The sequence below is a fragment of the Brachycentrus maculatus genome, unplaced genomic scaffold (genome assembly GCF_059751285.1).
Source record: "Brachycentrus maculatus isolate JH-2025_06_01 unplaced genomic scaffold, ASM5975128v1 h1tg000190l, whole genome shotgun sequence".
NCBI classification, from domain to species: Eukaryota; Metazoa; Arthropoda; class Insecta; order Trichoptera; family Brachycentridae; genus Brachycentrus; species Brachycentrus maculatus.
Window position 1 is genome coordinate 1,257,419 of NW_028280941.1, and position 12,466 is coordinate 1,269,884.

Here is a 12,466-nt window from a genome sequence, read left to right on the forward strand (position 1 = left end):
TCAAAAATTAAGATGACGTCATTATCGGTTTGTGTCTCGTGTTTTTTTTAAATACTGAAAAAATTCCAAAAAATGGGAAAATTCTCTGTTTCATAATATTTTTTCTAAAGATAGACAAATTTTTGAAACATAAATGTTACCCGTAGAATTCAGAATTTTTTGTAAAATCGGCTTACATGGATCTGGCGCATTTTGAAAGTAGGCGACACATATATCGTCAGTGTAAATACCTGCCCACAGTTTGACAATGTCAAACTAAGTAAGTAGGAATGGTTTTTTATTGATTTTATGATCATACTTGAGTATGTTTTTTTTACTATGAACACTTCTTAACTAACTAACTAACTAACCATCACGCCGCTTCCCCGCAGGGGTAGGCAGAGAAAATCGAACGCCACACCACTCTGTCTTTGCAAACATTCTTTGCCTCTTCTACATTCATGCATCTCCTCATACATACCCGTCGATTATTACGACTCCTAACCCGGCTGCTTTCAAGTATTTGACATACCTGATTGTGCCAAGTTTTCCTCGGTCGTCCTCTGCTTGTTTTTCCAACTACATTCGCCTCATAAGTTTGTTTAACCGTTCTTTCTTCACTCATACGTTCCACATGTCCAAACCATCTCAACTAACCTTTCTTAATTTATCGATAATGCTTATCTCAGCCTTACATTCTTTCCTTATTTCATTATTTGAACATCTATCAAACATCGTTTTGGCACACATTCGTCTGAGGGATCGCATTTTGACTGCATTCAGTCTGCTTTCATCCTTCTTTTGCCAACTCCATGCTTCGCTTCCATACATACGGGTTGGAACCAGAACTCCATTGTGTACTGCCAGTTTAGCTTCCGCTGATAGATTTTTATTTGCTATCACCGATTTTAGTGCACCATTCACTCTGTTCCCAGCATTCACTCTCCTTTCTATGTCTTTATCAATCTTTCCATCCCTATAAAACATACTACCCAAACACTTCTTTATTTTTGTATTTATTTATATTATTTTAGTATGTGCAGTATGTTTAAACACATTATATGCAATTATGTTGGCGATATTTCAAATGCCCAGCAAAATGATTTAATACTGCGAATACAGATTCAAAATAGATACATAAAAACATATCAACACCATTAATATGGAATGAATCCTTATCAATTAAAACCATCTGGCTATACCCAGTTTCCATATTTGTTTTACCCAGTCCACTTAAACCACAGCAACCTCAATTATTATGAAAAAAAAATTACTTTCTCAGAACATTCCCGTGTTGATAAGGAAATGATTAATTTTGGTATAAAACTCGTTTTATTACAGTCAACCTTTCCTTACTTAATATAATCCTTACTTCTTGACCACAACCAATTATTATATGTTAAATTACTAAATATTGATTTTTTAATTATTCAATACTAGCATTTTACTTTTCGTGAGATGGTGTATTTTTTAAATGCATACATGTGTAAAGTACATATTTATTGCTACACATTAGATGTGGACAATCAAATAAAAAACTTCAAACAATAAGACAAAATAAAAACCGAAAGAATAACACGCGAAGCCTCTATTTTAGAGACTTTTCTGCAAGTAGAAGAGAATTAAAAAATCAAGGTAGAATTAAAAAATATGTATCAAACTCCCAGACCAATTTATTGTCATAAACATTTATTTAATTAATTTTGAAATTGGCGGTTATCAAACCCATAATACTAGTTTCGTAGTCAAGCGTCTTCCCAATTATGCCACAGCGCCTGCAGTTCCACGGGTACTTTCGAACGGGAAAGGTATTTCTGCCCGTTCGGTCGATTGATGCTTAAGGACGGGAAGGGTATTTTTACCTTCTGCGCCGGCCTCACTTCAAAGGCAGAAAAGAAAGAACTATCCAATGTTTTATATGAATTTTATATACCAATTTTTTTGTTAAGGTCTTTAACTATATTTTTAATTAATGTTTTACACTAACGTCCCAAGAACCCAACTCTAAAATTTAAAATTAGCTTCACACAGGGTGTTTGAAAATGATGCGGAATTCATCGAAACACGTGTCACAGTAGATTTTAAGAAATAGTGGTATTTACTATAGTTATAGTTATAAGTAAAACATTAATTAAAAATGGATTGATTTTACCACAAAGTGACTGCCGAATCAATTAATGAAATTCTTAACTTATGTACATAATTATCAAAATCCCAGCGCCAGTGGTTTCGCAGGCGTAAAAAATACCCATCTGAATGTGTTAATATATCAATATAATGGCAATGGATCTTGTAGTTTTGAACACACATCAGCTAGACACGTGTCAGTCATGTGTATGGGGTTTTATACTAAACGAAGGAGTGAAAACTACAATTGTTTTTATAGAAAACACGATAATATGACATAGTTTATTAAATTATTTTTAATTATGAACCGTTACAACTTATACGCCAAATCCGTTGATTAATCATTTGATCATTTGATTAATTTGAGTTGGTTGTTTTCCAGGCTTCCATGGACCTCCCTCCCGACAAGGCCAAGCTGCTCCGAAGTTACGACATGGAGAAGAAGTGGGAGATCATCTGCGACCAGGACATGGTGCAGGCCAAGGACGCTCCCGCGCACTACCTCACCAAGCTCAAGACGTACCTGGACCCCAAGGCTTCTAGAAGTCATCGGGTAACTACTTTTGAGCTGAGATATCCTTATTTTTTTCTTTTAAGCTGAATTCTCCTTATTTTTTACTCTTGACCTGAATTTTTGTTTGTTTTAAAGCTGAATTCTCCTAATTAACACGCAGTGTTACTTTTGAGTTGAGTTCTCTTTACTTTTTGCTTTTGAGATCAAACCCCCAAATGATATATTTATTTTATTAAACTTCTCGCACAGAATGAATGTACAATACAATGTCGGTTTTAAACACGCACAAAAATATTGGTATTTACTGTGTAAAATTTAAATACAAAAACATTTATTTATGAGATTTAAAATATATTCAATCACTTCATTGTTCATATACAATTTTACATATTTTTTGTATGTTATTTGGTATTTTTCAGCGAACTACAATGACAAACCAAATTGTACATTTTTTCTTATTTTTTCTCTTACTCACCCGAATGTCAAGTGAACTCGACAATTAAGAATGCAAAAAGATGCATTTTTATTCTATGACTCCGCAACGTACTTTGTATCTTTTTTATGAGGTGTATTTATAAATTTTCTTTATTTCTTGCTTTCACAAATGGAAGATATTATTGGCGATAATGCAGGTAACGGATACATAAATAATAAGAATGGATTCACTCGTTACATGTTTAATATGTGAAAGCTTTTATCGGATTTCATTTACTTTACATAAATTATAATATATTTATTACATTCATTGTCCATAGAAATGCTTTGAATGATAAATATGTAGTTCACCATGTGTTTTTAGATTAATTTAAAACCTGATATTTATAATGTTTTTATTTTATTTTTATTTTTTGCGTGTTGTTAGCACTTCTTGTCGAAATTTTATGCTACTGGTTGTGTTACAAATACATTATCTGGACTATTGTGAATCTAATATGTGTTTCTATTGGTCCGTAAGTGTCACTGAGGAAGGCTAGATGTTGCCGTAACTAATCAGATATGTACTCAAAATATTATTTCAATCCTTATCTGCACCCGGTGGTGAATAGGGCACTGCATTATATTGACGCAGTGTTATTTTGATCTTTACTTAAATGCAACAAAAACCAGTCCATAGTAATATTAAGTAAAAATTATGGTGAAAAAACAATATTTTTACTTATTTATTTTTTTTTACAAAAATGTTAATAAAATTAGTATATAACCACTCACCGAGATTTTTTACGTCTACCGGTTTCGAGACGTACCCGTCTCTTCGTCAGGACAATCACTAACACAGCATGCAAACAATACTACCCTTCACCACCATAGCACCATTTACACACTCAAAACTACACAAAATGTCTAACACATGCGATTTTTGGTCGACCCGAAGACCAACATGCACTATAGTTTTCAATACAGACATGCGTTACGAGCCGAGGTTAAACGTACATTAAAATTAGACTAGGAATCGAATTTACTTATATACTTGTAGGATGAGAGGAGTGGGGGGGGTTCGAATTGGATATTGACGAATCGTGTTTAATCGATGTCGAATCAAACAATGGACTATATGTAAAATTTATTTGGTTGATTCGACATCGATTAAACACGATTCGTCAATATCCAATTCGAACCCCCCCCACTCCTCTCATCCTACAAGTATATAAGTAAATTCGATTCCTAGTCTAATTTTAATGTACGTTTAACCTCGGCTCGTAACGCATGTCTGTATTGAAAACTATAGTGCATGTTGGTCTTCGGGTCGACCAAAAATCGCATGTGTTAGACATTTTGTGTAGTTTTGAGTGTGTAAATGGTGCTATGGTGGTGAAAGGTAGTATTGTTTGCATGCTGTGTTAGTGATTGTCCTGACGAAGAGACGGGTACGTCTCGAAACCGGTAGACGTAAAAAATCTCGGTGAGTGGTTATATACTAATTTTATTAACATTTTTGAAAAAAAAAAAAAGTAAAAATGACTAACCACAAAGTAAATGCTTTAAATATTAATAATATTGACAATATTTTTACTTTGGAAATTGTCATTTTGGGAATTGAACCCAGGACCTTCAGCATAGTAGATAAACCTGCTAACCTATGGAGGAATAAAAAGTTGTGTTTTATTTACTTCACATTATTTCAACTGTAACTGGAGAAACCATTAAAAAAATATAATTGGAGAAATCAATAAATATGTATTCTTGTATATTACAAGCTGAGAAAGATCAACATAGGATTCATTAGTATTTTTGGCATATTTATTTGTGTGATTGATCTGTGATTGTTGTATATTGTTTATTTCAATGTTTAATATAGCAACTTCTACATGCGGCAAATCTTCAACATATGAATCGTGTCAATTTCCATGAATTATTTATTTTAGTGAAAAATTAAACATTAAATACCTACATTTTAAGTAACATTCTTAGAGGTTGATTGCAGATTGTTTAGCGATCTGATGTGCTCTTCAGTGTAGTTACATTTTATTTAATTTAAACCACATGATTACACCATATTAGATACTAAGCGAAAGAACAAAAATTCTTACAAGTTCCATATTAAAATCTTGAACAAACGTACCTTGTGACTCTCTAAAAGTACCCAATGTACAAAATAATCTTATCAATTTATTCAGCAGTCACTTTGTGGTAATGTGGTAATAATTTTTTTTCAAACACTGTACGTTGTTTGAAAATGATGCAGAATGCATCGAAACACGTGTCACAATAGATTTTAAGAAAGAGCGGTAGTTACCAAGTAAAACTTTAATTGAAAATATAAAATAATCACTTAACCTTTCCGGGAGTAGAAAAATTGTTGTCTGACTTTCTCTGGGGAGTGGGTTCTTTACATGATTTTTTTTCTTCATAAAATTGATTTAGTATGAAGATAGAAATTATGTTAAAGTAATTTAAAAACAAAAAATATCTCTTCGAAATATTTTTCAATTATAACAATATTTCACACAAATATCCACAGATGTCACTGCTATACAAGTAATATCATACTAACTGACAGACGGACTTCGACGTTCATTAACGTCCATACTCCTTTAAGGAAAATTCGGAAAGGTTAAACCAGCCCAGTTATGTTCTATTATCATTTTTTAAACGTTTTTGTGTGTTGAGATATCTACAATCTCTTCCATATGTAGAAGATTTGCTGCACATTATAAATATTGACTATCGTTTTGATTTACTCCCGTGTTTTGTAGTATAATTCCCCATCTGTCTCACTTTGAAGTTCCCTGTTACGTCTGTAATACTGTCACTATGCTTTCGCTTATCAATTCATCCCATTGTGTGCCGTTTTAGAAAAGAAAAATGGTCGGGGAGTCGACGTCCACGCAAGTCTTACGAGATTTGGAAATATCGTTACGCACAAATCACATAGAGTAAGTATCTTTTTTCCATACCTCACCTTCTATTTCACACCCTAGCACCCTGCATGTTCTATGTAAGCATCAAGGAATGAATCAAGAATAGCAATAAACTGCACAGTTTGTAAAGTTATTGTATAAGACCACCTTTGAGTTTATTAATATATACATGACTAGTTTTGAGAACTACAGATTTTCTCATCTAGCAGATACTTCTCAAACAAAATCTCGGCTTCGAACCTCCGAGATGAAGACTCTACGATCCATAACCGGAATCACATTGCGAGACCGAGTAAGAAATACCGACATCCAGAGCATGTGTAAGACGGAGGATATCGTGAGGTGGGGACGACAATGAAGGCGATACTGGAATGATCATGGAAACAGAATGTCAGGTGACAGACTTCCCAGTATCGTCCTTCAAGGAATCTCTGAAGGACGCAGACCCCCAGGCAGACCTCCAAAAAGGTGGAAAGGTCCAGCTGGGAGTCAACATCCCATGAGCTACAAGCGGAGGAACAGACAGATCCTTAGGATCTAGAAAAAGACGAAGAAGAAGATTTTCTTATCAACAAGTGAAAATACACTACTACTATTACTACTTCCATCTCAGCATTTCCCCACGGGGGTAGACAGAGAGGATGGAATGCCACACTCTTCTGTCCTGACATACACTCATCGCTTCCTTCACATCCATACATCTAGTCATACATGCCCTCTGATTTCGCAGACTTTTGACACCACCAGATTTTAGGTTTCAATTGATATGATCATGCTTGTTCTGTCTTTTTCTGCCATCCATGTTCTGTTCGCCAAATCCATTCCGTTCATTTACTCCACGTGTCCATATCATCTTGAAGAACTCTTCTTAATTAATCTTTTCAATTATCTCTAGTCCAGCCTTACATTCCTTTCTAATATCTTCGTTTTTAAATCCGTCATACAATGATTTTCCATATATCGTCTGAGGGAACGCATTTCAACGGTGTTCACTGTTTTCATCCTTCTTTTGGTGAAAATGCAAACTGGTCATAAGTGGACTAAACATTGATGAACTCAAAAGTGGTCTTATACAAATGTTTTATTTTTATATTAAGATCATCATGTTATTCCACAAAGCTAATGCCAACTCAATAAATAATATTAACACATTTTGGATGGGTGTTTTTTACGCCTGTGGACCCCTAGCGACGGGATTTGATAATTGTGTACATATATTTTAGATCTTAACAAAGAGATTGGTACATAATATTCATATAAAACCTTAAAATAATTATTTCTTTTCTGACCTTGAAATGAGGCCAGCGCAAAAGGTAAAAATACCCTTCCCGTACGTAAGCAGCGATCGACCGAACGGGTAGAAATACCTTTCCCGTCCTAGGTGTGTTAAGTCCTAGGGTGAAGACTGACCGGAGCATTTCGTCGTAACCTAACATGTTACGATGCGAGCGTTTAGACAGTCAGTACAGCGAGCCGAGCTGCTCGCCGCTCCTTCCGAATGCTCCATCTGAAGTCAGACGTAATTTTAGGTCAGTACCAGGGTTGCCAATCTGTGGGAAATTCCCCAAACTGCGGGGAATCTTTTTTTTTCTTCATCTGGAGTAAGCTGTAATTTATTAAAATCACAGAACTGAGAATCACGTCTTCGTCGTCCGACATTTTAACTACAAATGCAAAGTCGCAAAGATTCATACAGATTTTGGGTTATTGATTCTATACAAATTTAATACAGATTTCTAGACTGTAAATCAGATTTTTTGGTGTGACATATCGCTCACTCCTTTCAAGAACGTCATAAATCAAAAAACTTGATTTTTCAGGAGAACGTTTTTAAAGTTTTAAAATATAATACAATGTATTAAAAATAAATATCAAGCAACTTACTGAACTTTTTACTGTGCAGCAGATCTTTTTAGGTAAAACCTGAAGGTTTTTTCTCCATTTGAAAAATATTTAGTAAATTTAAAAAAATAATTAAACAATACATTTTCTTCAAAATGCAAAAACAACACTTTCTGACCTGTAGCGGGTAAATATTAAGTTAAAAACATGCCTCTTTTGCTGGGATATAATAAATTTTGTGGTCGTTCTGAAAATATGTACAACTGAAAATTGACAATTTTTGATTTATGACGTTCTTGAAAGGAGTGAGCGATATGGCAACACTGAGCACAAGGCCACAAGCAAGCACTGATCGCTGTCAATCAGCAATGCCGTAACATCATAACGTAATATGCTCGCCGCGAGCGAAGTTACGAAGTTACGTTATGCTCCGGTCAGTCTTCACCCTTAAATTATTTGTTTACATATGGAACTTTAATTTAGCAATTTTTTTATGTAATATATTTTGTTAATTTTAATTATTGTAATAATATATACAATATATGGTTTGTAGGTGGGTCCGAGAGTTCTTGGACGAAAACAACCAAGGATTGGATGTGCTGGTGGACTACCTCAGCTTCCGGCTCAGCATGATGAGGCACGAGCAGAGGATAGAGGAATCCAGGGCCGCTTCCACCGATGGCATTTCACAAAGTAAATATCAAAGTATATATATCGCTCACTCCTTTCAACAACGTCATATATACAAAAACTTGATTTTTCAGGAAATCATTTTTAAAGTTTAAAAATACAATAAAATGTATTAAAAATAAATATCAAGCCACTTATTGAACCTTTTACTGTGCAACAGATCTTTTTAGGTAAAACCTAAATGTTTTTACTCCATTTGAAAAAGATTTAGAGAAAATTACGTACAAATACTGGGTCTTTAGGGGGCAGCATTTAGTGCTAAATTACATTATAATTGAAGTCCTTTCCAGGCCCACATTTTTAATTTTAGCCTAAATTTATGTATTCATATTTATATAATAAAATATACAGAATGACGTCACTAACATTTGTTTTGATGACATATAAATATTTTTTTATTTATAACAATAACAGATATCACTCACTCCTTTCAACAATGTCATGTATAAAAAAACTTGATTTTTCACTAGATCGTTTTTAAAGTTTAAAAATATAATGAAATGTATTAGAAATAAATATCAAGCCACTTATTGAACTTTTTACTATGGAACAAATCTTTTTAGGTAAAATCTGAATGTTTTTTCTCCATTTGAAAAATATTTACTTTATTTCAAAAAAATTAAACAATACATTTTCTTCAAAATGCAAGAACAACACTTTCTGCCCTGTAGCAGGTAAATATTAAGTTAAAAATGTGCCGCTCTTGCTGGCATATAGTACATTTTCTAGGCATTCCGAAAACATGCACAACTGACAATTCACGATTTTTGATATATGACGTTGTTGAAAGAAGTGAGCGATATGTGTATTATGTGTGCAAGGAAAGTTATTTGATGAAGAATCTGCAGCAAATTCAAAGTCATGGTTTTTGAAAGAGATGGATGTGGATTTGGATGTAAAATAGTAGAAAATTGAGGAATTTTGGAAAAGGTGGATGATTTTGTTTATAAGGAAAGTATGTTTTTTAGGGATGGAAAGATTGATAAAAATATAGAAAGAAGAATGAATACTGGGAACATAGTTATAACCAAGAAAGCCTAACAGCGAAAGCTAAACTGGCAGTACACAATGGAGTTCTGGTACCAACCCCAATGTATGGAAGTGAAGCATGGAGTGATGAATGCAGTCGAAATGCATCTTTTAGACGAATGTGCGGCAAAACGATGTATAATAGATGTTCGAATGGTGATATAAGGAAAGAATGCAAGGCTGAGATAACCATTGTCGATAAAATTAAGAAAGGTGTGTTGAGATGGTTTGAATTGTGAATGGAATGAGCGAATAAATAAAAATAAAACAGTAAATAAAACAAAGTATTTTAAATTTAAATTTAAAAAAGTGATCAGGTCAGGAGTCGGAATAATCGGCGGGTAATAATGAGATGTATGAATGTGGAAGAGGCGAATATTATTTGCAAAGGCAGATTTTTACAATTTATTTATTTCCGTCGCTGGAAATGAATAACTTTATATTATAATACTTTTATGTAACATGTAATAGTATTATGAAGGAATACAAAATTTTTGAGCCCGTATCTATGATATTTTGTATTGAAATTCTCATTTTTAAAGTTAAGTTGTAGTAAATACATATCACTAGGAGGGGAAGGTTAATGATTTTGGCATTATTTATATAGAGTGCATCTTATTTATTTATCAATCCTCTTTTCATCGTCTAGGTAATACGGACAACATGGAGTCTGTGACGTCCGTTCCGGCGCGCAACTGCTCTCGGCCCCCGCTCCTTGTGGCGGGGGAGGGCAGCCCGCACACCACGCGGCGCAGGTCCAAGCACGCGGCGCGCCTGAATATGGGCGCCAGCACGGACGACATACACGTGTGCATCATGTGCATGCGCGCCATCATGAACAACAAGGTGAATAAACAATCATCCCTTAGCCCAGATATATCGATGCTCCGCGAACTTTGTTCACCTATAACATGATAGAAAATTCTTCCTAGAATTCCGTAGCACACCAAAAGCTAAAATATATAAGTGTTAAATTGATACATAAATTATTACAAGGGGTCATTTTCACTTCATTCGCCAGTCACTTTGTGGTAATATCAAATGGTAATACCTTAAGATTTGGGTATCATCTTTGATGATAAATTGTCATTTGCAGCACATATCAATGAGATGGTAAACAAAGCTTCTAAAACTTTTGGTTTTAAATAAAGCTTAGCGTACGTCGAAGAGGTACTAGGCAAAAATCTGAATTCGCAGTATTGTACATAATGCAAACTATGCCATGTTCTCTCCGATTCCGCGGCTTCACATGTTAGCCAACGCTTTAGTTGATAGTATAGATTTATTTAATATATTGTTATCCGCCTTGAAGTCTGTACTTTCTCAGTATTTCTTCTCCATGTTATTATGGATAAATTTAATCATTGTGTTTCACTCTCCCTCGCTGCTCGCTGATAGTGTGTAAAGGAGACGTGTATTTACCAGTACTTACTATTTGTTATTTTATTATTATTATTATTATTTAAGACTTTTTGTTTCTCGATTATTGTATTCATTAGTGTATTTTTATATAAGATACTGTATATATGTATTATGTTAAAGGCTTTAGCCGTTCAATAAATAAATAAATATCTATCCATGTTTTACTTGGTAAATACCACTATTTCTTTAAATTCAGTAAGAAAAGTGTTTCGATGCATTCCGCATCATTTTTAAACACTATACATGAAGCCAAGTCTAAATTTTAGAGTTATGTCCTTGGGACAATGTAGAATGAAGAGGGGGTAGGATCAGTTCCCACTGATACACACATACACCATACCAATGCATTAAAACATGTGTCACAATAGATTTTAAGATATAGTAGTATTTACCAAGTAAAACTTAAATTAAAAATAAAATCTAATATAATTTATATTTGAAGCACTAACTGATTAATCAGTCTTGATAAAGAAGCGGTTAGCTTTGAAACTAGTAGACATAATATTTATAGTGATTTTAAAACAAAGTTACATTTTAATTACAAAAATAAAGTTATTAATAACACTGGAGTTCTTTGTTTGGAAAAAATTAATAATTTTCTCACTTTTATTTTAACCATAGTTACCCCACTTTATTTCTTATTCTCTCGTCTAATAAACTTGTAGTTTCAACTCACTAAACAAACTAACATTACTAATAAAATTAACCCCACTAACAGGAATACTAACACTTAAAAGTCAAATGTAAAAAGTGAAAATAAAAAATAACTCGATACTGGGTATAACACCCAAGATGGGTGAAAAGCTATTAAAAAGAAAAAGAAGAAGAAACTTGTAGTTTTTGGTGGGTAATTGGTGTGAACATTTGGACTAAAAACCCGTCTGTGGATAAGTATAGAAGAAAGAAAGAGATAGCGTCTTTTGTTAGTTCGCCTGACCTTAAGTTCTGTTTTAGTACGGCTTCAATATGGTGATAGAGCACAGCGAGGCCATCAACAGCATCGCGCTGAGCCTCGTCCACCACTCCCTGCGCACCAAGGCGCTGGTGCTGGAGCTGCTGGCCGCCATCTGCCTCGTGGACGGCGGCCACCTCATCATCCTCGGCGCCTTCGACAACTTCAAGCTGGTATGCGAGGAGCGGCGCCGCTTCCAAACGCTCATGGACTACTTCATGAACTACGACGAGTTCCACATAGAGTTCATGGTAATCTGTCAATTCAACATTTTCTTTCTTTCTTCTTTTGTCTCAATCCTATGTATTAGTCTGCAGCAACAAATGACACCTCCTTCACCATGCCTGCATATTTTCCGAAACCCTCTTCAGCTCCTCATATGTCGAACAGCCAATGTCCTCGTATAAGTCGCAAAGATATTCCTAGCGTGGGCATCCTCTGGCCTTAGTTTCCTCAATCGTTCCCTCTATTACCCTCCTGTCTCAACACGTGACCGATCCATTTGGCGCGTCTCTACGAGATAGTCGCGAGTAGGTGTCTTCTTTCTTTGAT

At 34.5% G+C, this 12,466-nt stretch overlaps 1 protein-coding gene across 2 annotated transcripts in view; it reads left to right on the forward strand.

Moving 5' to 3' along the window:
- Positions 1–12,466, forward strand: part of Frl (formin-like protein) — a 42,787-nt gene that overhangs the window by 18,009 nt on the left and 12,312 nt on the right. For both annotated transcript variants that reach the window (XM_088262901.1, XM_088262902.1), the window contains exons 2-6: positions 2,489–2,659; positions 5,915–5,994; positions 8,375–8,514; positions 10,190–10,386; positions 11,917–12,165. In XM_088262901.1, the coding sequence (XP_088119027.1) occupies positions 2,489–2,659; positions 5,915–5,994; positions 8,375–8,514; positions 10,190–10,386; positions 11,917–12,165 (837 nt within the window). The remainder of the gene's footprint in view (positions 1–2,488; positions 2,660–5,914; positions 5,995–8,374; positions 8,515–10,189; positions 10,387–11,916; positions 12,166–12,466) is intronic.